The sequence below is a fragment of the Sander lucioperca genome, chromosome 18 (genome assembly GCF_008315115.2).
Source record: "Sander lucioperca isolate FBNREF2018 chromosome 18, SLUC_FBN_1.2, whole genome shotgun sequence".
NCBI lineage: Eukaryota > Metazoa > Chordata > Actinopteri > Perciformes > Percidae > Sander > Sander lucioperca.
The window spans coordinates 8,277,712-8,301,492 of record NC_050190.1 but is presented as its reverse complement, the minus strand read 5'-3'; the positions used below and the strand labels follow the sequence as shown (position 1 = coordinate 8,301,492).

The following is a 23,781-nucleotide window of genomic DNA, read 5'->3' as shown; positions in this document are numbered from 1 at the left end:
ATTAACACCAGCGAGGCCAAACTGCAGTCAAATAACAGCTGGTCTGAATCTTAGAGCTAAAATACTTAAACATTTCAATATCTCGCCATGATTTCTTTATATCCTGTTTCCCCTAAATTAATGTTGCCAGACTAAAGGACTCAGGGATGCCAGTGTTGCTTTGTTAGTCCTCTTATCCGATAATATGTCAAACCAAACAATCTACATAACTACTGGCAAGGTTAACGTGAAATATATTATTATAGGCCGAATTCTTTTTGCATTTCAAAACCAAATATGGAAATTTAGTGAGGACATTCATGCTTCTTAAAGCCAGGGTTGGTAATGTTGAAAAGCCAGCAAGATTTGAAAGTATCATCTCCTTGAGGCTCTGTCTAACCCCTCCCCCTGCCCTCGGGGCTCCGACCCACACACAGCACTGCTGCTTCAGAGCAGAGCATGGATATATTAAAGCAGAGCGGAGAAAGGACCGCAACTTCACTTCATTTCTCATTCATTGAAATGCAAACCCCTAATATTATCACACCGAATGTTTACAACAAACATGACGACAGTTAGCAACCCGGCGACGACACGCTTTGAGCTCAATGCTTGTACGTGGGGGGGTGGGTAGAGTACGCGCAGCTGGGCAAGGAGGCATTCCATTGGTTCTTTCCAAGCGGACCGCGAGGCAGTGATTGGTGGCTGTTTTTTACAGGATTACAGCAGCTACAGATGACGGATCTTTTTCGCTCCTTTTTCAGAGCCCATAAGTTATTTATTGCCATTGGTGTGTAAAGACCATTTCAAACCATTTTTCATTTTGGACTCTCTAAGAGTTTCCTTTAGCGCCCTCTTGTCACATTTTCAAATTTGGTGGTCAACTGCAACATGATTTTTTCTTCTAAAAAAGTTTTTGAAAGATAGTTCTCTCTTAAGCTACAGTCTGCAGGTCATGTAAGCAACATCAAGTCTTGTGCATTGAGGTCTCTCTCGGTTTGTTTTTAAAAGTAGAAAAAGGAATATATTTTATGAACGGAGTGGATTTGATTCCGTGTTGTGTTTTTGTAACCGGCGGTAAAAAAAAATCAACATTTATTTAGATAATAATGTCACGGCTAGGACTGCAAACTGTAGTCATCTGGATCCAACTAGTCATTCTAGGAAATCGGTGGCCATAACATTTTATTCCGTACACTTGAAGTATAGGTGAAAGCATTCGCTACAGGACTCACTTATATGGAAGGTAATCTGTGATTTATGGAGCGCTGGAGGGATTGTGATGCTTTATAGGTTGAACAGACTATTTGACTGTGAAGCAAATGCAGACTACAGAATCAGCTGGACTTCTAATTTATTTCATGGCTGACACAACCAGCTCTGACAGAGTGCACCTGCACATCCCCACAGGCTGCTGACACACACACAAGCTCATGTAGGCCAGTAGAGTCTAGACAAACACACACAAACTGTATGTACACATACAAACAAAATATAGATAGATGGAAAGACCTACACACAAACAAAACCCCATTTTGAATGCACAGACATGAAATGGTCTCTCACACACACACACACACACACACACACACAGCTCAGGAGGACCTCTCGTCTGCCAGCCATCTGTAAGCAATCTAAGCTTTTTACCCATCTCCTTTTCTCTCCTCCTTTCTGTCTCTCTCCCCCCTCACCACTCATCTGATTGATGAGTGAGCTGTCCATCCCTTGTGCAGCACAACGACTGTCTCAAGCAGTTTCAGCACAAAATGAAACAACACACAACTTCAGAGACTGTTCACGTATAGCTTGCTTGTAACATAACGTCAGCACATGTGTGGGTACGTATGGTGCGATTGGGTGTAGGTGGGGTACAGCTGCTTAGCAGACAAACTTTAGTAACCACTGGCTTTATCCTGCAGAAGTGACCTTTTTTGTGAACTAAAAAAAAAAAAAACATATGGTAAAAAAGTCAAAACCATTTTAGACATGTTGATGATGAACATGTGTTATTGTACACAACAGACAAACAAGATAGCAGAAGCCATATTGCTGAGCTAAAGTTACCTTTAACAGGGTTTACTTTTGTTACACACCCAAAAAAACATAGTGAGGCAAAATAATTTAATAAATGGTTTATTTACTGTTGGTTCTTAGTAAGTAAGTAAACTTTATTTATATAGCACCTATCACAGACAGAGTCACAAAGTGCTTTACATGCAGCAAGTTTAACAATTTAAAAAACATCATACAAACATAAAAACAACGATAGCTCAGTCAAGTGAAAGCTTGTCTGAATAGGAGTGTCTTCAGCTGTTTTGTAAAATAAACGATAGAATCGGTCACACGCAGCGACAGGGGCAGGGCATTCCACAATTTTGAAAGGAGCGGTCTCCCCGAGTTTTAAGGCGGGTTTTTGGGACCATCAGGAGATTTTGACCTGAGGAACGAAGCGTGCGGAAAGAGGAGTAAGGGGTCAACAAATCAGCGATATATTTCGGCGTCTGTCCATGTAGTGCTCTAAAAGTTAAAACTAAAATTTTATAATCAATTCTGTATTTTACTGGAAGCCAGTGGAGAGTAAACTAAATCGGGGTAATGTGTGCCCTTCTGTTTGTTCCTGTTAAAAGCCTGGCTGCTGCATTTTGCACCAACTGAAGGCGGCTCAGCGAAGATTTATTAAAACAAGTAAAAAGGGAATTACAGTAATCTAACCGTGAAGAAATAAAGGCATGAATGATCATCTCCATGGTAACTTTGGGTAGTATTGTTCTCAATTTAGAGATATTTCTCAAATGATAAAAACAGTTTCTGACCAACTGTCTAGAATGACCATCCAAAGACATCGATTGGTCGAACAAAACACCAAGGTTTCTTAGGCTCAACTGGAAGGAGGAGTCCAAGGAACAGAGGTGTAAACAAAAACAGCATCACACTCTGGACTGAAGTCTGTTCAGTTGTTTAACTTCAGAAAAATGATGCTGGTGAGATGTGAAAAGAAATGTTAACAGCTACAGAGGATGAAAATGAACATGCCGTCAGGACTTCCGTACGGTTGTGATGTCACAACTTTACTATATACAGTATACTGTAGGTAGAAAGTGCCGTTACAGTGCGGTAATAGTCATTCTCCGGCTGCAATGAAAAAGTGCAGAGACGCCAAGAGCGCAGATGCGGAGGTCCCAAAAATGCTGACCAATCACAGCAGACTGGGCTTTTTCGAGAGGGGTGGCCTCAAAGTGACAGGTGCTAACACGGAGCGTTTCAGATAGAGGGTGAATACAGGTATATCCAGACTGATAGTATGAGAAAACTAATGTTCTTTTTGTACATTAAAACACGTAAACATGTTCTAGTAGAAAGTATGAACCTGAAAATGAGCACAATAATAAATAAATAAACTATATTAGATTTTACATACATTTAAAGTGCGTGTGTGCGAGTTAGTCCGTCTCAGTGAGCTTCTGCCTGTGGAGGCATGACATTGTCTTGTCACGCAACAGCTATGTGTGAGTGCATCTGCATGCCGGATACTAAAACAGACAAGTGAATGCATTTTCTTCTCTTCTCTCTCTTGTCCGTCTGTCTTTGTGTTCCCAGTAGGTCGTCTGGTGTGAGAAGAGAAGGATCCAGAAGCTGAGATGAGAGCAGAGGGCACAGAGGGAAGGCATCTGTACGCTTGCTGACAGGAAAGAGAAAGATGGAGCAGAAAAAATTGAGAAGTTCCTGAGTTTCAAAAAAAGTGAACAGAAAAACAAGAAAACGAAGCGGCGCCAAAATATTTGCACTTTCTCCTCCCTATGTTTGACATTTTATCTGTTTGTACATGCGTTGTTATTTTTTTCTCTTGAAGTGACTGAAAAGGTCTAGGTAAGAATGAGAATATATTTGTAAAAAAGATGACAGGCTCACCACTGGAAGATGTTACCACATTTCCCCTTGTGTTTTAGTCTGCTGTTGTGATTCGTTCTGTCCTCACATAAACAGGAACAGGCAGTAACACACATTTTGTGGCTATTAAATTAAACTTAGGTTTCCCCTGTTACATATAGGAGCACACAGGCCAGTGGTTTCTCACTAAAGAGGATCTTACAGTGAGTCACATTCAGCTCAAATGTTGCTCAAGGAGCTATGGCAATGTAGACCAATTTAAACGAATGTGTAATGTATGTGAGCATGCAATTTAAAAGTGAAACGGCATGTATTAGAATTGAACTGTGACCATGAAGTCTAATTTATCAGCACAGAATTAGCTGTATGAATCCCTTGCACTGTACTGAACTTTCTAGATACATTAACATTTTGGCTTAAGAATCAGATCCTTCCGAAATGTCTCAGATGTGTTATGTCTGGTTTTTGTTCAGTACGTACCAGTGTTGGGGAAAGCTTGCTGAAAGTAATTACTTGCTTAACACACAGTTGCCTAAAAGGTGTACTTTTTGTGCTACCAAAACCAATGCAAGACCATTATGTTGTTTGTGGTTTCCAGCATGTTGTCTGCACAAGATGCCTTGAGGTTCATTATTTTTCTACTTGTTTTTTTTTTTTTTTATAACGTTTGTGCCAACAAAAAACGAAATTAGTAAAAAAAAAAATTGTGAGAATTAAAACATTTGTAGCAGCTGTCCACAATAACATAGGTGATATGAGTACTTTAAAGTCATGCATCCCCCCCAACACTGGTACAGTACATACACAGTCTTAGCTGTATACTAAAGCAGCTTAACACTGTAGCAAACAGCTGGTAAAACATTTACACATGCATGTGGCAGTATGGACATATTAAAGCTGCATTAATGAATTGTTGAGACACACAACCCTGAACTAGTATTGCCTCATGAAGTTGTTATGGCTAACACGGCAAAATGATAATTCCAAATCCAATGTTCACTCTCCTTTTAGCTCTGTTTTGGTCTCCACCACCTCCTGAGGAAAATATCTGGTTCTTTAGCTGATAAACGCTAGTTGCCAACGTTGTCTGTCTGGTGTTTGGTGCTGAGCAGGTAGAACATATTGTCGGATTATCATGGTTTATTTGCTGCAGACGGCTTGATGAGAGTGCTGAGACCAAACTATTTAGTAAATGTGCCATAAAAACAACGAGTTCCAAGAAACTAAAACAAAGGCGGCTGAGTTGGGTGTTAATGAGGGTCACAATCCATTAGATTTAATGTTGATATATAAAAAGGACTGATTAATGCAGCTTTAAGTCCAAACCCCAATGAAGGCCATTGGTTTACACATATCTTGTGTCACTCTGTTGTTCTACGTGTAATTATATGTCAAGGTACAAGTCAGTGTGGCTGATTTCATTACTCTACTTTAAGTGAATGTTAGTATTCATTTTCTACACAGTCAAACCTGAGAAACAGCTAAAGAGTATCTCTAGTGTGTTAATGATAAATTCCGCATGTTTATTTTTTATTTTTCTCAAAATGTTTGGTGATTATGGGTTCGTCAGGCTCAACTGGCTAGCTTTACAAATTGCAATAACAACAAATCTCACGAAGACCCCCTGGTGGGGATTTTATTTTTCCAAAACAGATTACAGTCCACCGAATGACTTACATATTTGTATTAGTACCAGGAAAAAAAGGTGGCACAGATTACTAAACCCAACCAGTAAATGGAGTAAGATGTTTACATGACTCAGTATCCCGGTAATATCAGCTAATTTCAGCTGTCATATTTACGTTTATCCCAGTTATTGTAAACAAGATGTGGCATTTACAAATGCCTGTTCCTAAAATAAATAATTGAGTCTCCCCACTAATATCAGAGTACATTTTGTGTATGTAAACACATTCATTGTCTGTCCTCCAACAGTTGATGTCAGACCTGCTCTGTGAAACACTTAACCATCACACATACTTGGAGAGTTGCCACCTTATGCAAGACAATGCAGCAAGTCTTTTAAAATACCCCCCAGGGTGTCCGATGAAGAGGAAAATGACAGACCAGGGAGGACAAAACACTAGAAAAAGACATTATGAACAAGTTTGGGAATGTAAATAAAATGTCTTCCTCGCATTTGGGAACAATTGAGTTTAAAAATTGGATAATCGCGAGTTTGCCATTGTGGTCTAAATGCTTGTGTATTTGTTTTGAGTTGTATTTCTTTGCATATTCTCAAGAGTCACTGCAGTGGCTCATGAGCATAAGACAAAAAAAGCTCCCATTGTTAATATGTACAATAACTTTTATTTGTTTGCTTTACTAAATTTCATTGCAGGGTATATGGGTAGTTAACTTACTTCACTGTCATTCTGACTTATTGTAAAGAAATATAAACTTCTCCGTGTTTACATCATGTCCAACATTAGGCTCTTACAGTAGCTAATTCACAACATGTAAATGCTTAGACCTGTATGTTATAAGCTCTGAGCCTTGTTTATTTTATCTGTGGTGGAGTTAATTGACCATTTCAGCTTGTGTTGTACAACTCCTGTCATCACTATACACGGTCAAGTATGCATACAGTATCTATCTGGTGCTTAATCCACTACAATCACAATCAAGTCCAGTCGCGTCTAATTTGAACTGGACAGAGAAAAGAAACTGTGCAGTCTCTCCTGAGTGCCTGCATCAGTCCAGGTTTGAACACTGGGCTTGTGTGTCTGCTGAAGTGCTTCCAGACGCCGCAGAGCTGCAGATCACATGAGAGATCTAAAGCAACCTCACAGGCTAGTAATCACCGCTAATCACGATGGGGGGGACGCATCGTGAAGGAGGCTTACAGATGACTGTCAGTCTGACGGGGCGAAGCCAAGATTGTCTCGCTGCTCACCGGCAACTTTTCCACTGCAAAGCCCCAACAGGCTTGTCAGGACCATCTCAATGTGTTTTGACAATATTTCTCATTCATAGCTGAAGAAATTAGATCCGTTGGAAAACAAAACACTGAGACGTGTTGTCTTTGGGTCAAATTGGTCAATGTAAATGATGTGGCTTGAGGTGCAGCTGTTTGGCTAAGCAATGAAAACAAAAATGCTTTTCCAATTTAATATTAGGCCTTATTTCCTCAGTAATTTGAACCTGTGTCACAATATACTCACACAAGACTAAACAATAGAAAGAACCAAAAAAGAAAAAAGGGCTGTTTTTGTTTGTTGTTGTTCTTTAGAAGTGCATCTTGGCACAGCAGTAGCTTACACCTGGGTTGTATCACTTTTGTGGGTAGTTTGTGTTTTTTTCCCACCTGAACTGAGACATAAATTTAATGCGGCCATAATGAGAAAAAGATCTGCAGATGCCCTTAATTCAGGACAACTGAAACACAAACATACAAAAGTATTTCTTACTTAAAGCAGCTATAATTGGTATTTTGATATATACAATGTATCAAATGATAATGTGAGAACAAATTTGAAAGGTGCCCCCTCAACTTTATCAGCTCATTTTTTTTTAGCTGTCTGGCCTGCCACTCAGTTCAACACTGACCTCTAATGGTGAGGATGGTTCACTGCAAACTGCAAGTTCACATTGAACCCATTTAGCCAGGTATGCACACACATACACAGTATCAGTCAAGCCAATTTAATAATATGAAAAAAATATTTTTAAAGAAAGGTTACAATTTTGTAACTTTGATGGGGACACACATGCCACTATTTGTTTAAAGCTCGGTTGAAAAAAATCTATTGGTGATATTGTTTGAACTTTACAAATAGCTAAAGATGGACTCTCTATTTGCTACATAAAAGGATTAAGATTAATTTCAACCCTTTTTTGACTGATAAAACCTGACTACAAAGATGCACTCCGGCCTGGTGATTTGTGTGTGGTGTGAGATTCTCTGATTTAATGATAAGACTTCAAAAGGTGCGGATGTTGTCACAGTGCATGATGGGAGGCTGATGGGAGGCAGAGGGCTTTGGGGTGAGGTCGCTGGTGACGGGGGTGGTTTGGAAATGGGGGAGGCAGGGAGAGGGGAGAGAGGGTTGTGTATCACAGATGAAATTGGAGCCAAGAGGCAGCTGCGGTACATCTGTCTTGTACTGACACATGTGGCATTTGACTTCCAGTGTGAAGTTCAAAAGACTTTAGTAATGACGCAGCTGCTTAGGGATGTATGGGCGTGCGTGTGTGTGTGCTTTAAAAAGTGTGCGTTTTCTCTTTTGTTGAAGGTGGGGTGGAGGGTAGGTGGGTTGCCAAAAGGGGTTTCATAGGTGAAGACTGGAATTTGGGGTTTTGAAAGTGATGTGGGGGCAGTACAGGTGCTGCATGATGTTGTTTCAGGAAGTCTATAACTTGGGTTTTCTAACATTTTGATCACCTACTGGATGTGTGAATGATTTTAAGGCATTATTAACAGAGTTTCCTCCAAAAAATGACGAAAAATATACAAATCCAGCATGTCTAGATACACAGGAGCGTAGAGAAGGAGAGAAATATAGGATATCTGTCCATGTAGGAGGTGCTCTGTTAGAGCCGAATACAATGACCTATACTTTAACATTTCCCACGTTTTGGTAGTGATGAGTAATTTAGTGGGGTTTTTTTTCCTCCTTTGTGTGCATTGAAACACTTAGAAACAGATCAAACACCATTACAGGTAATTAGACAGGGCAGTTAGCCTGTGTGATAGCTAAAGATTAGCGGTGTGTGTGTGTGTGTGTGTGTGTGTGTGTGTGGTGGGGGGGGGGGGGGAATGATGGTGCACACTGCTCACCATTTGTGCCTGATGCCCTGTGTTCCTGAGGCAGCACCTGCCCACCAGCCTGGGCCTTGGAGGGCTCGGGGGTCAGAGGTCATGTTCCAGACAGGCGTATCCACACACTGATTGACAACGCAGCTGCAGGAACAGAGGTTGCAGGTGGGCGACGCATTTTACCCCCTAATGCTAATTATTCTTTCCCCCTCGATTTTCTGTGCTTGTACTTGCTCTACTGTGCTACAGTTTTGTGTTAAATACAGTCCTGTGACATCAGGGTGGGTTAGTTAGTTAACATAACAGATTATTTTAAAACGCTCTGAAGAAGGCTTTGTGCCGAAACGCGTCAGCATTGATTTATTGTGATGTGAGCCTAATAAAATGAGCAAAATGAGAGTATTGTGTCCTCCTTAACTTGGGAACTTGAGATGTGCTACTTTTTCTTCACTTTATTAATCAGCTTAGCAGTTTGGAAAGGAGCTATCCATAATTAACAATGTTAATAAAAAATAAAAGATTTGAAATGTGAAACTAGCACTGTTTTATTATAGTATACAGTTTTATGGGAGGTCTTCTGTTTTCTGTCTTTAACTAACACAACTCAAGTATTTCACATACGAGTTCACATATGAGTCAGTGCTGCGCAGGTTTTTCTGTGAAGTGGAATTATCTGCTTTTTATCACCTCCCGGGCCTCAGGGGCCACTTAGTATTTATTTGTACATATTGTACTTATGTTTTATGATAAAAAAAAATAATTTTCATGCACAAATGATGTGGTTTGTGGTAAGGCCGGGGAAGGTTTCCTCACACAACACTGTGATTAAGTTCATCGTTCTTCTCCTTACTTTTATTTATTTGGCTGGAGCAACTCGGCAACGAAAAAGCCGTTACTGCCCATTTGGATTTGTTCGAGAGGCAGGTGTGTGTGTGTGTGTGTGTGTGTGTGTGTGTGTGTGTGTGTGTGTCCTGTATTTTACTTGTGGAAATGTGCGCTTATACATAGAGACTCGTTTGCACTACTACTACTTTGTACTAGCATGCAAACACCCACACGAACAAAAACACACACTTGAGTAACAGTCATTCAGAAAGACTGGATTAGATTAAACTTGATTCATGTGAGGAAATGAGCAAAGAGACATAGGACATGCCAATTAGAATGATGCTATTCATCAGCTAAGGCATGAAAACCATAAAAATGAGGTAATGACATGATTTCTAAATACGGTATTACTTCATACTATGTGGGAAATACAGAGAAAATTACCCACATACCATACAATATATGGATACGCTATTAAAATATAGTAAAGACACAAACACAAAACACCCACAGGCACATACATAAATTTGCACACAACCACATGTAAGCACAGATAATCACCCTGACTATAATGAACGTAAATAACGAGATTATACAAACATAAAAATAAAAAAAAAACAACATTAGGCCAAGATGGCTTTAGCCCCTAAATAAAGCCCTCCATCGCTCCCCCTCATGTGATCTCTTTGATCAGGATCCGTCTGGTTTCGGGATTACTCGAATGTGTGCACGTTGCTTCTGTCACAGCTCCAGGACAGACTGACACATGTTGGAAACCGATACATCAAGAGCTTCAGGCTGACGGAGCAGGGAGCATTAAAGGCCAATATTGGGATTGCTGTGCAGGAAGAGGAAATACACTTCATCCTGGTACTGTTAAATCCTTGAAGCTCTAAATTGTCACAGCATTGTGTGATGGGTAATGCATTTTAAAGGTGCAGTAGGTAAGACTTATAAAACTAACTTTCTGTCATATTTGCTGAAACTGACCCTATGTTCCAGTAGAACTACATGAAGCAGGTCATTTAAAAAAAAAAAAAATCCGGCTCCTCTGGCTCCACCTACAGCCTGTAGTGAGATTTGCAAAAATCCACAGCTCCCTGTTCAGATGCACCAATCAGGGCCAGGGGGGGGTGTCTAACTGCGTGTCAATCACTGCTCATGTACACACATTCATTCTCCCTTGTGGGGGGAGGGGCTTAGGAGACTGTTTTGGGCTTTAGCGGAAAGGGGGGAGGGACTGAGAAGTTGTCAATGTTAATTTTTTTTTGGCAAAGTCCTGGATCTTCGCAATCCTACCTACAGCACCTTTAAGACTATCATTGACAAATCCACGCAGTATCTCGGCCTCAGTCAGCTAGTCTTGACCCTAGGGCTGGATCAGAATATTCGTTCAATAAGTAGGTATTCGAATTTCCATTTTGGGATTTGAATATTCGTTTTATTAAAAAAAAAAAAATAACGTGCATGCAGGCTGAAATTGACTGTTTTGTCGGTATTAAGCCGCAAGGTGCTGGCTAATTTATGCAGCACTAGGCCGTCCACCTTTTTTTTTTTTTTAAAAAGTTTTGTGTTGGAGTTTGATCTTAATTTTTACTTAAACATTTTCATTTTCACTGTAATTGCATATTGGTTCCAAATATCGGCTCTCGCTTTCATTACCAACTAATAATCGGCATCTGTATCGGCCTTTAAAAACCAGTATTGGTCGATCCCTAGTGTGTAGAGACGTGTATGGTTATACTGTAGCAGACCTGGTGTCGTTTTCAGGCGATTTAATTAAGGTAAAAATAGTAGTACTGTTCATAACCCTAATGCTCTAGTGAGTTGGCTGAGCATGCATTCACCAGTCCCTCCAGGATTTTGCGGCCTTTTTTGAGATTGTTGCGGCCCAAAAATGCCTGATTTTGCAGGAGCTTTTGTAAAATAATTGCGATAAAAGTTGTGAGTTGTGAGTGTAGATCTTTAAAAATAAAAAGGAAACTTGTTTTGGGGAGAATAAAACTACTCTGGGCTGAGATTTCCTAGTAACCTTACCAAAAAAGCTCAGGATGCTGCAAATGTTGGTATAATATGAAAATGGCTGGTGGATTTAAGACAAAAAATGTATTGAATGGATCAAATTTGAACATATCTGTCAGTGGCTTGTTGATCTTTACATTGTTAGTTCATTTCCTAACCTGGCCCGGGACGCACATTCATACGGTTTGATAAAGTACTTATTGGACTTTAACTTATCAAAGTACTTGATAATAACTTACAATAACGAGCGCAGCTGTCCTCAATTTAGGTCATCCTGTTGTCTCGTCTCCTTTTTTTCCTGCATCCACCGTGTGTGTTGTTTGTGTGCGTCTGTTTGTGTGTGTGTGCAAGCGTCAATTGCGGGGGGGAACGGAGCAGCAGCCCCACCCGCTGCAGAGAGCCGACAGCCAGGATTGAAACGGCAGCAACTTCAGCGACTTTTAAATCGTTACAGTCTATATTGATGTTAAAATGTATACAGGGTGGCAGGATGGTCTGAAATGTTTTGCACGGTCTTTCGCTGTACGTTTTGTTGGGAAATGTGAGATGTTCGAGTCACACACACGTCTTGTCTACATTTCACAAACAAGGAAATGATCAACCTGTTCTCACTCCCGCTTGGTCATTGGCTCTCAGAGTGCACGTGGGACTGCTGTGATTGGTTGAAGTCGCGGGAAACTTCAGGTTATTGGTCAAATTTGCGGAAAAGTTGCGGCGATTGGCCAAAATTGTGAGTCGCACCAAATTCGCGGTGATTGGTTGAATTTGCGTGAATTGGCGCGATCGCAACGTTGCAAAATCCTGGAGGGACTGATTCACACACACTGCGTCGGCCAAAACGCAGGTATTTCCATTTATTTTGAGTCCCCGCGGCAAAAAGTTAGGGACCAATTCAACTTTTGGAGAAAAGCAACCCAACGTCACCCTGCGGTGGACAATCACGTAACCGGAGATCAGACTCGTCTATCCATATCACGGCGTGAGAGTCCCGTCAACGTTGCAGTAAACAGGAAACATCACTGGCTATCGCTGCCACAAAAATGTTTTAAATACTATGAAGGTAGAAAATGAAACACAAGCACTGAACTGCTCAGGAGTTTGTGTAACAACAGGTGACTGTGTCCTGCAACAACAAAGCAAAGTCGCTTCAACTCTCGCATCATCTCTTTCCTTCATGTGCTGCCTTCACGTGCAGCAAATTTTGACACTTCATTAGACTGCAGCTATTTCTCTTTAAAACTCCCAAAAAAAGGGCCAAGAACACAGATGTACATTTCCAACAGACAGTCATAACTAACTATTACCATGAAGAGATTATCCTTATCCTTATAATTTACTCATATGTACATTGATTCATAAAAGTAAATGGTGTTTGGGTAACACTACAAAGAACAGTGGGAGAAATGTAGACATTTACACACAAAAAAAGTTTGTTATTTAACCTTACAGTGTAAAAAAGTGGCTTTTCTATGTTTACTTTCTTTATCATTCAAAAAGGTAATTATAAACTGTGACATGAGGTTCAATGTTGGAAAATCCTGTAAAGTCTTGAGTTCACACACACACACACACACACACACACACACACACACACAGCACATGGCTTTGTTATTGCCAAAATGCCAACTTAATGCTCCAAATGGAAAGGAGTTTCCTTTAAGCCCTGACCTGGGAACAGTTGTGTTTCCACCAGAATTAAAATTAGGTTTCGTTGCAGCAGATAAACTGACCCTCGGTCAGTTAAAGCTAAGGACAGAGATCAGCTGCTCCATGAGCACCAGAGGAGGCCTTAGGCCGTTCTGTCAGGCCTGCCACAAATTCACCAGCTGGGTGCGACTTCATCACTGGTCCAGTGTGTGTGTGTGTGTGTGTGTGTGTGTGTGTGTGAGTACAGTTTCCAGTAGTGGTGTGTTCACTCGGGAAAATTTACATTCATATCTGAAACTCAGTGATGAAGTCGGGATCAACGTACCACACTCAGGAACACTGGTGAGAACTTTAGAAAAGTATGTAGAGATATAGATGTTAATGTGTGTGTATATATAAATATATTAATATAGTTAAGAAGTATTTTCAGAATGCTGCATAGTGCATAAAGGTATTACTACATACATTAACATACTATAATGATATCAACTTTCAAACTAGGTGCTTAGGGAGGGAAAAAAAACAAACTCCTTAATCACATTTTTATTTCACCTTATGTGAATCAACTGTATTGACTATAGTTGTTAATGTCAGAGTGTGCAAGTTAGATGAACACTTTTATGAGCGCTTATTCACCTCACTGCGACAACTAACTGGATTTGTTTTTGGATCTCTATTTTGGACAAGACAAGCGGTCGCCTTTACTCCACAGCACAGGCAAGTTGGCATAAAGAGGAAAAGAAACCGTACGTTGCAAGTATATACATGTTACTGACTGATTTGATTGCTCAACAGTTGACATCCTTCCTCATGAAAAAAAATATATATATATTCGGTGTATTGAAGCATAGAGGACATTTCTGTGCCTGGTTTTAAGAAATTGAATTTGCAAGTTTTGATTAAATGCTGCTGGGAGACTATCATTAAGTTGGATTTTTAAGAATCATAACTGGAAATGAACACCACGAAAATGAATTTGTCTATAAGTAAAAGTCAATAAATTATAGAATATGATGTGTGTGAAATTAGACTCATTGCTATATTATCACATATGCAGTGGCATCGTGTGTAAATGACAAAAAGGTTTTCTAATTCTGGCATCATTTCTGCTTTTCACAGCAGAGGAAGTCAGAAGAAGATAAATGCACCAACATCTTGTGGGAGTGATACTCACCCAAACAAATGGCGTCGCAAGAGGTTAGTTTTTTTTTTTTCTACAAATGAACAGACAGGAGCACTAACACTTACTTGTGGTAATTAAAACCCTGTACATCTTGCCAGCGTGTGAAAATACTGGGGCTCCTGCCATCTTTGATCTTTACAAATAGTCATAAGGTTGCTTATGTTTGGAGAGGCGTGTTGGGTCACTGAGCTCAGATCACAATTATTTAAATCTCGAGTTTAATCAAGTTTTGAGAGTCACATTTTGATATTGAAATATTCAAAGTAATTCAAAACTTTACATTTTTCATGTTTTTTTTTTTGTTGTGCAAATAAAAATGAGGAAAAAGTGAAAACATCTCAGGGCATCTCATTCGGAAAACATGTTTCCAACTTAAAATAATTAGATCAAATGTGCCCAAAGTCTAGCCAAAAATAAATGTTGATGTTGAAGAATACCATAATTCTTGTAATTCTTCGTAGATAAAACGTGAGCATTTAATCTAATGGGGAAGTTTACCTGCACTGTGCTTTAAGCGCCGGCTATACTCAAGCACGACACCGTGTGCGGGCCTCCGTTGATGGCGTGCGCAACGAGCATGCACAGAGACGTTTATGCTCAACGCATTGTTCGTTGCAGTACTCTCTGAAACACCAGAGGGCGTACAGACAAAATAATCTGTGAATAAGGAAGAAATAGTAGAGAAGAAGAGAGCGGAAGTAAAGGAAAGCAAGCTGCCTGGCAACAGAAGTAAACACGTCCATGATACACACCGACGTACCGTGAAACATTACAATTATCGGTAACACTTTACTTGAAGGTATCTACACAAGAGTGACATGATGCATGAACACATGACACTGTCATGACACATTCATGACACATGAACCCTAACCATAACTTGTCATGACAAAAACCGAATGACACTTACTAAAGAAGCGTTATGTCATAAACGTTTATGACTGTTTATCATGTTTATGACACGTTTATGACAGTGTCATATTACTCTTATGTAGATACCTTCAAGTGCAGTGTAACCCAATTATCGTCGTTATTATCAGTATTGTCGTTTATCTCCAAATCTAAATGACTGTCTGCCTGTAACACTGTTAAGAACACTCTTTCCCTCTGACTACATATTAAGGCTGTTTGACTCCCTGTGGTCTGTACATAAAGAATCATACAGATGTTTGTAGAGGCAAACCTGCATTTCCCAGCCGACTGTGTTGAACTGAAAGTGCAGCGGGCGTGTGGTTACAAAAATTTGGCGGTGCGCGACCACGCGCCGCGACAGCTGGCGGAGCTTTCGGGCTGGAAACGACAGCCGTGGTGACGTCAGTTTACGGCCCACGCACCTCGCGCCGGGAACACCGCGGCGACCATAAACTAAGCTTTAAATTGCCGTAAAACTGAGATTAAGTACATTTTAGCTGTACGTTTCGTAGTGATTACGGTTAGGACTTTACAGCACTTTTGAAATAAGGAGAATAAGCATGAGCATGTCAAATGCCATGGTGGGCCAAAACAAAGGGAGCACGGGCCAAACTTGGCCCGCGGACCGCAAATTGGGCAGCCTTGAATTAGATGAATTTTTTAATCTGCTTGATAGAAATAATAATGGCTCAAAGCATTTTGTTTGAAAAAAAAAAAAGGTTGACCAGTTACTGTTTAAGCTAAGTTATAAAAGGTAAAGAAATAAATGTCACTAAATTACCTCAACACTGTTGCAGAGCCATCTGACAGCCACGCTCCTGACCTCCATCCTGGCAGCGGTGCTCGGCTCGCTGCAGATTGGCTACCACACCGGTAACGTCAACGCTCCAGCCAAGGCGAGCAGGACACACAGCGGCTGAGGGGGGGGGTGGGGGGGAGATATGATCACATTATGTTCATTCATACTAATACCTAGGGTTTAGTTTCACATTTCCTGATTTCAAAAATGTCTTCAGATCAGAACTGGGCGATGTGGAGAAAATCATATCTATTTTTTCGACCAAATTCCTCCATGTCGATATTGTAAGGTATTGGTGCTTTCACAAAATATTTACACAATGACATTTTTGATAAATAATCATGAGTAATTGGATATAATGACTAAGTGGTTAAAGGCAAATAATAGAACAGTTACATCAGTCTGGTAAGTTCAGAAAATGACATCACTTTACTGTAATGCAGCCTTTAAAACCAGGAAAAGACATATCTTCATATCGTGTCATATTACAATATCCAAAATTTAAGACGATATCTAGTCAGATTCCTCTATTATTAGGTATTTTAGCTTCAGAATTAGCTTTGTTAATATACAGTTCATCACGATCCATACAGACAGAAATCCAACAAAGCAATACAAAATCCCTTTAGTTGAAATAACGGTAAAATAAAATTTGCATTCTCAAAGGATTTGCAGAAAGGCCACAAATTGTCCAAGGAGAGAAACAGTCGTTCAACAAAAATTAAGTTTAGAACTGCAACAAAAAAAAAAAAAAACACATCATCATACTGTACAGACAGTGAAAAGCCAAGTCCTGGCTGATACTCAGTATAAGACAATCCAAAATATCATGCGTAGGGGGATGCTGGAAAACCGTGGGACTGTCAAACAAATATCTCACAGCCTCAATAAAACACTGAATAAACTTAACAATCTGCTGAAACTCTCCGGCTCAGCTCCAGGTCTGGCGGGGTTTTGCTATTTCACGGGTAGACTGCACTACATGTGTGCAAGTGAGGCAAATCTTCTACATTTAGCCTTATTTATTTTTTACATTCCTCACATTACTTCACACACATTTCGTCTGGATTACTTGGTGAAATACTATCAGTAAAAAGTGGGTTAGATTGGTCAAGTACATCACAACAGCAGTTTTTATATTTAAAATGTATTTTATTTTAAAAAAAAAAAAAAGAAAAAGAAAATACTTGTACCCAACTTTAACGCAAGTCAATTAAATTGTCATTTGTTCACACACAATTTCTACAGTGTTTCCCACTTCCTGTCCTGTTGATAGTCTCTCTTTTACAACCGTTTAGATCATCGAAGAGTTTTTCAACCACACCTGGAGAGCCAGGCACAACCAGTCGATGCCAGATCACAGCCTGACTCTCCTGTGGTCGCTCTCTGTCAGCATTAAAGACTTTGGAGCCTTGCTGGGCTCACTGGGAGTCAAACACCTGGCAGATTCTTATGGAAGGTAATAAAAGGCAGACATTTTTTTTTTATATTTCCCTATCATTTCCATCACGGTTTTTGTCTTTGAATTTCTCTCATCTTCCCCCTCCAGACGTAACTCCATCCTAATAGTGAACTGTCTCTCAGTGGCGGGAGCGTGTCTGATGTCTGCCTCCAAAGCCAGCAAGTCATTTGAGGTTCTCATCCTGGGACGCTTGGTGTTTGGTCTCTTCTGCGGCCTAGTGATGAGTCTCAATCCGCTCTACATCCAGGAAGTGTCCCCCACAAACCTGAGAGGGGCCTTTGCCACCCTCAACCAGGTGTCCTTTGCCTCAGGCATCCTGATGGGAATGGTGGGGACAGTGCTGGAAATCCTCACTTTCTCTCTTCTTTACTCTCTTTATGCTTGCCGTCTACCAGGATTAGGGCTAGGGATCGTTAAAAAATGCCCGATACTGGTACGATACCAATACAGTGACTTTGGTACCGGTGCCTAAACGATACTTTTTCGATACCAATTTCACAAAAAAAAATTACGACACATCTTTGTATTTATTTTTCAGCTCCTACTGCGTGAGCCCCATCTCTGTGCGTAACGTAGAGTTTTTCCCGCGTGTCTCTAAGGTGTGAAGCATATTAGATCTCAGTAGAAGCATGCTGCTTATTGGCTCACTGATGCTGATGAGATTTACTCCTTTGATATTGAAATTGGGTATTGAATGATGATACTCCATGCTGAGGAGGCAATTTGGTCGGTGCCTTAAAAGTATTGAATTCGGTACCCAGCCCTAACCAGGATATGGTAGATAAAGCGCAAGGTTGGATACAGAACAGCCATTTGAAGGAATTCTGTAATTTCTTATGTTCATACTCTGACTTGTGTTGCCCAAGTTACCTCCCATTTTCTTTTCTTATTGAAGAGTTTAGCCTTGCATACTTGAGAGTCTAAATGTAATGGTCTTGGCAAGGTTGGATTAGCTACATTTGTGTACATCTCAAATGTCTTTTTGTTTTCTGAATGAATTTGTGATGTAGTCAGTGTTTTTTCTTCTTTTTGTCGCTATAAGGTTATTTGCGAATATATAATATACGATGCGACGACAATGACACATCATAAACAAACGTTCTGTGTATACAGTAGTGAAGTGTCCATGTACCCAACACCAGAAATTAAAGGAGAATTCCGGGCAATTTTTACGTTAATCTTGATCGCTATAGCTATGCGAGTACTTTCGATTGAAAAAAACCCCGACCTGGATCGGTCCTAGCAAACTGGAGTTGCTGCAGCTACGTGTACAAGCGTCCACTGAGCTAAAACGGCAGTTGTCGGGTCAAGTTTTAGAGTGCCTTTGTGCCTCTTAACAGACACAAAATGCAATTAATATGTCTGTGCCACATGAACAGGGCCCTTACGTGACAACAAGACGTGTTTTCAACTCAGACATTGTTTAAATTCACCTACCCTGTTTTGATCCTGCCGGTGGGTAGCTTGGCCTGTTAGCTTATTGTGAGAATTTTTACAGATAAAGATACATACAGTATTTGTTGCATAAAAATATACAACAAATATGTTTTTACAAGTCTTGTCAAGTCCTGCTTTGTTTTACAATCGGCTTCACTCAAAGTAAAAAGTACAAAGTAAAATAAGGTTCCTCCTGTATGTGTTTGCTGCAGGTGGCTGGTCTGGAGACAGTGTTGGGTACAGAGCATTACTGGGCCATGATGTTGTCCCTGTCCATCATACCAGCCCTGACGCAGTACCTGGTGCTGCCTTTCTGCCCCGAGAGCCCTCGCTACCTGCTCATTAACCGGGGAGAGGAGAGCAAAGCAGAGGCTGGTGGGGCCCACTTTTTACCACTTAATTTTAGTCATTAAGCTTTAAGGGTGTATATAATATATACTATCATAGAGACATCTACGGAAGAGGATTAGGGCCACATGTGTTCTGAATTTAAAGTCAGAATTCTGACTTTTTTTCTGAGAAATTAGCCTGACATCATCATACTCAGATTCTAGTCAGAATATGAGTCTGATACTGCTCCATTGGGCTGTGATTATGGGGCGTGTTTCAACCGAACCAGGAAAGAAAATGCCTCTGCACTCAACTGGATAGACCTACAACCAATCAGAGCAACGGAGTATGTGACGCCCCATCTTCTTAGCGACCATCGGGGCCAGCTGATAAATTAAACTTTTGCCGAATCCCGTACCTTGATCGCGGTTCTGTTCCTCTTTTAAATTAATGCGCTGTCGATATCTTCTATAACAGATGTGATGGCGGAATCTACACATCTCAATTCTCCAGCGGCAGCCATCTTTGTTGTAAATGAATTCAACCAGAGAATGTCTGATTCAACCCAAGCGCTCTTTGGTGGCATGTTTGATTACGTTACTGTTGACCATCTGTCCATCATCGTATGAAGCCCGCCCTGACAATTTAATTGGTCCGAACAGCTCTGGTTCGGACCGAACTTCCCAACCTCAAATGCTGTGGGCGGGGCTAAGTTTGGCTGGCATCCAGGCTACAGAAATATGACTTTTTTTTGGGGCTGCAACTAACGATTATTTTCATAGTCAATTAATCTGTCGATTATTTTCTCGATTAATCGATTAGTTGTTTGATCTATAAAAATGTCAAAACATGGTGAAAAATGTGGATCAGTGTTTCCCAAAGCCTAAGAGGACGTCCTCAAATGTCTTGTTTTGTCCAAAACTCAAAGATATTCAGTTTACTGTCACAGAGGAGAGAAGAAACTAGAAGATATTCACATTTAACAAGCTGGAATCAGAGAAATCTTATTTTCTTTAATAAAAAAAATTACTCAAACGATTAATCGATTATCAAAATAGTTGGCGATTAATTTAATAGTTGACAACTAATCGATTAATCGTTGCACCTCTACTTTTTTTTTTCTCAGAATTCTGACTTTAAAAACTAATAATTGTTTTGGTAGTGGTGGTATTTGCCATAGCTTCGTCTGCTTTACGTTCACCTGGCAGTCCTTTCACAAACGTGTCCATGCTTTGCTAGCAGTGCAGCAGAACCATGCATTATTTATATTTAGTATAGTATCACAGTACAGTATAGTATAGAATCGGTCACCTTTAAAAAAGATGTTTTAACTCTGCAGCCCTGCTGAGGCTGAGAGGCAGCTCAGACAAGGTGTTTGCTGAGCTGGAAGAGATGAAGGAAGAGGCCGCCCGCACTCAGAGCGGTGTCACCATCCACCAGTTCTTCAAGAAGCGCAGATACAAGCAGCCCATCATTATCGTCCTCATCATCAATTTGGGCAGCCAGCTGTCCGGATTTAATGCGGTCAGTCTTGAAATGCAATTTGTCTGAGATAAGGTTTTTCTGGCAAAAGAGGCCAAGATCCTAATGGTAAAACATTTTTGACATGAATTTGAAGGCTGATAACTAATGACCAGGGCCAAATGGAATCTATGGAGCAGAATTCCACAGAATATTCTGCAAAAAAAAAAAAAAGAATGTTAACACATCACCACCCCAAGCAGAAAAAACTGTCCACTAAAATTTGCAGATTCTGTTTGGGTCCGCTAATGATACTGCGTTTTTGGTAATATAAGAGAGAGAAAGTGTGGTTCAGTCTTTTTGCATGGCTTGCTACAGCCGTTTTATGAATACTTCACTTGCAGCGTTGTAGTATTTATTCAATACATTATTCAGGCTCAGCACTACTCAGATTCTAGGGCAGTGTGTCAGGGCAATACCCCTGTCCCTAAAAACCAACAGAGATGTCCCAGTAACCCACAAAGCTCAAAGAAATGTCTGCTCTTTTCTTCCAGATCATTAATTATTCCACCAGAATGTTCCAGGCCAAGTTTGACCAGGCCAAATACCTGACTCTGGGCGTGGGGGCTGTTAATGTGATGTTCACTCTGGTGGCAGTGAGTACAACACCCAGTGGAATCCTTCACATTCCAGCTCCCTATTTGAGTAACAATATTATTCAACACATTATCATATCTCTGGAACATCCTCCCTGAGGACAGACTGGGGAGCTCCTTATCTTCTTTTAAATTCCTCTTAAAATAATCTTTAGAAGTATGCTTTCACAGGGCCCAAATTCACTTTTCTCTGTTAGAACCTATTCTTTAAATTAAACAATAGAATAAAAGAGAATGCCATTATATATAATTATTTTATATTTTATTTTACAGTTTTGTAGCTCATTGCTTAATGCTGCATAACTTTTAAACTGTTTTTATAATTTTTTTCTGCCATCTTTGTTTTGAAAAGTGCTATATAAATAAAGTTTATTATTATTATTATTATTATAAACCCAAGAGTAAGTCTACTAAAAATACAACTGTCATATTTTGCAGATTTTGCCACAAAATTATAGCACTCTTGTCACCATTTCCTCATGAATGGTTAACAGCTTGAGCCACAACAGGATAATATTGCATTTTTATAATAACTGTTGTTTTTTTCCTTCCAAGTTCTTCCTGATGGAAAAGGCAGGAAGGAGGAGATTGCTCCTGACTGGTTTCATCTCTATAGCAGTGTGCAACTTACTTATGACCATAGTGGATTCTGTCCTGGTAAGATCATCTTAGTGCAATTTTTTTATCCCAATATTGGATATGCACAAGATATCTAATGTTTCGGAGAAAAAAAAACCTGGCATCCACTCTGACGAAAATGACATTAAGGATAATGATTTTTAACTTTAGTCACCAGTTGTTTGAACAGAACACGCATTTTGAAACCAGCTGACATGAGATTTGATTTAAGCGGCCTACAAATGATCCGCTCTGCGCTGGCCGTTCCATTGTTTTTCTATGGGGAAAGCAGTGATGCCCAACTAGGCGAAAGCGCTACCCTTGGCGTCCCGCACCGCTCTCAATTGCCGCGGTGCGCTGCGCTCAAAGTTCAAATTATTTCAACTATGACCTGGAGAAAGGTCTGGCAATGCGAGACTAACTTTGACCTGGTTGCCGCTGACCTTTCAAGGTGCAACCATGGACGCAACTAATTCCAGACAGTTCCTGCTTTGCCTCTTCGCTCGGCGCCCTCCTTCACGGTTTTGCCACGGACCATGTGTAGTCTTGCGGCTTAATACCAACCCCATTTTCGCTGACACATATAAATGTAAATTAAACCCTAGAACTGACAATGACTGCCCTAAATCCACAGCACCTGGTCCCAGAGCTGCGGAGCCTGCAGGTCCTGCTAGTTTTCTGCCTGATTTCAGCCTACGAGCTGGGCCCAGGCCCCATCTCATGGTTCATCGCTGCCGAGCTGTTCGACCAGCCTGGCAGACCCATCGCTATGGCCTTCACCAGCATGCTCAACTGGGGAGGGAAATTTGTTCTGGCGCTCCTCTTCCCTCCTTTACTGGTAGGTTTTTACTGTTGGCCTGTATGCTGTACAGCATGAGTGAGTTAAACTTCAGGGGAAACTTTAGACGGGGATTTCTTGCTTGCTTTTGCAAGTTCCCTTACACCTTAGAGACGCAACTGTTAAACACAGGCTATAAATCTGTTCAATCCGTTATATAAAAACGTATACTGTATACTGTAAAGCAGACATAAATCTGAGAAGTGAAATATGTATAAATGTATTACTAACTCCTTTAACATCAGGTTGAAATAACAGTAATTAAATTAACAGTGAACCAGGGAAACATCTATTCGCTATAGTGCTGCAGAGATGGCAGCCATCCTGAAACTATGTACCCCAATATAAATAATACGCCTGTCTGTCTCTCTCACACACAGAAACTCTGCAGTGAGTACATCTACCTCCTCTTCATGGCTGTGGCTCTGGCCGCCTTCTCCTTCACCTGGATTCGCCTCCCAGAGACAAAAGGCCGCACATTCGATGACATCGCAGAGGAGTTCAGAGGAGCTGACGGCATTCCTTTGCACAATAGTATTGGATTCAACACTTTCACCTGACCCACCTTTCAACCATTACTGAAGCTGGTCTTGGTCATACTGTTAAAAAGGTCCATTCACCCAATTTACCAATGTTTTTTTAAGCAAATGTCAGTATGTAAGGTGTAACCCCAAATACTTGTGTTTCTACTAGAACATGTTTACATGCTTTTATGTTAAAAAAAACACTTCCGAAAAAGCCCAGTCTGCTCTAATTGGTCAGCGTTTTACAGATAAAAGGCTTTTAAAGCTTTAGTGCATAACTTTTGATATTAATAAACGTCTGTTACATTCAAGCCATTGCCAAATGAGTTGATACAAAGCTAATTAAGACTATGAGCTCCACACAACTCTCTCTGTATTTCTCAGTATGGCTATGTTCAGAAGATTGTGTTGTCCAGTGACTTTCCGGCGCAGAAAACC

General features: G+C 40.4%; 2 protein-coding genes across 12 annotated transcripts in view; both read left to right on the top strand.

Annotated features, from left to right (window-relative positions):
* The window catches only part of smoc1 (SPARC related modular calcium binding 1), a 65,757-nt gene extending 60,010 nt beyond the window's left edge, over nt 1–5,747 (top strand). For 9 of the 11 annotated variants that reach the window (XM_031309694.2, XM_031309703.2, XM_031309702.2 and 6 more), the window contains one exon: nt 3,577–5,747. In XM_031309694.2, the coding sequence (XP_031165554.1) occupies nt 3,577–3,616 (40 nt within the window). In that variant the 3' untranslated portion in view covers nt 3,617–5,747. The remainder of the gene's footprint in view (nt 1–3,576) is intronic. The other 2 variants (XM_031309697.2, XM_031309698.2) reach the window with 1 other exon arrangement.
* An 8,053-nt stretch (nt 5,748–13,800) lies between these two features.
* LOC116057301 (solute carrier family 2, facilitated glucose transporter member 1) lies at nt 13,801–23,537 on the top strand. The gene is made up of 11 exons (XM_031309707.2): nt 13,801–13,880; nt 14,243–14,320; nt 16,016–16,114; nt 17,316–17,476; nt 17,567–17,807; nt 19,129–19,291; nt 20,586–20,770; nt 21,262–21,363; nt 21,919–22,020; nt 22,616–22,819; nt 23,200–23,537. Exons 2-11 carry the CDS (start codon nt 14,306–14,308, stop codon nt 23,377–23,379), a joined length of 1,452 nt encoding a protein of 483 aa, XP_031165567.1. The 5' UTR covers nt 13,801–13,880; nt 14,243–14,305; the 3' UTR covers nt 23,380–23,537.
* The last annotated feature ends 244 nt before the right edge of the window (nt 23,538–23,781 follow it).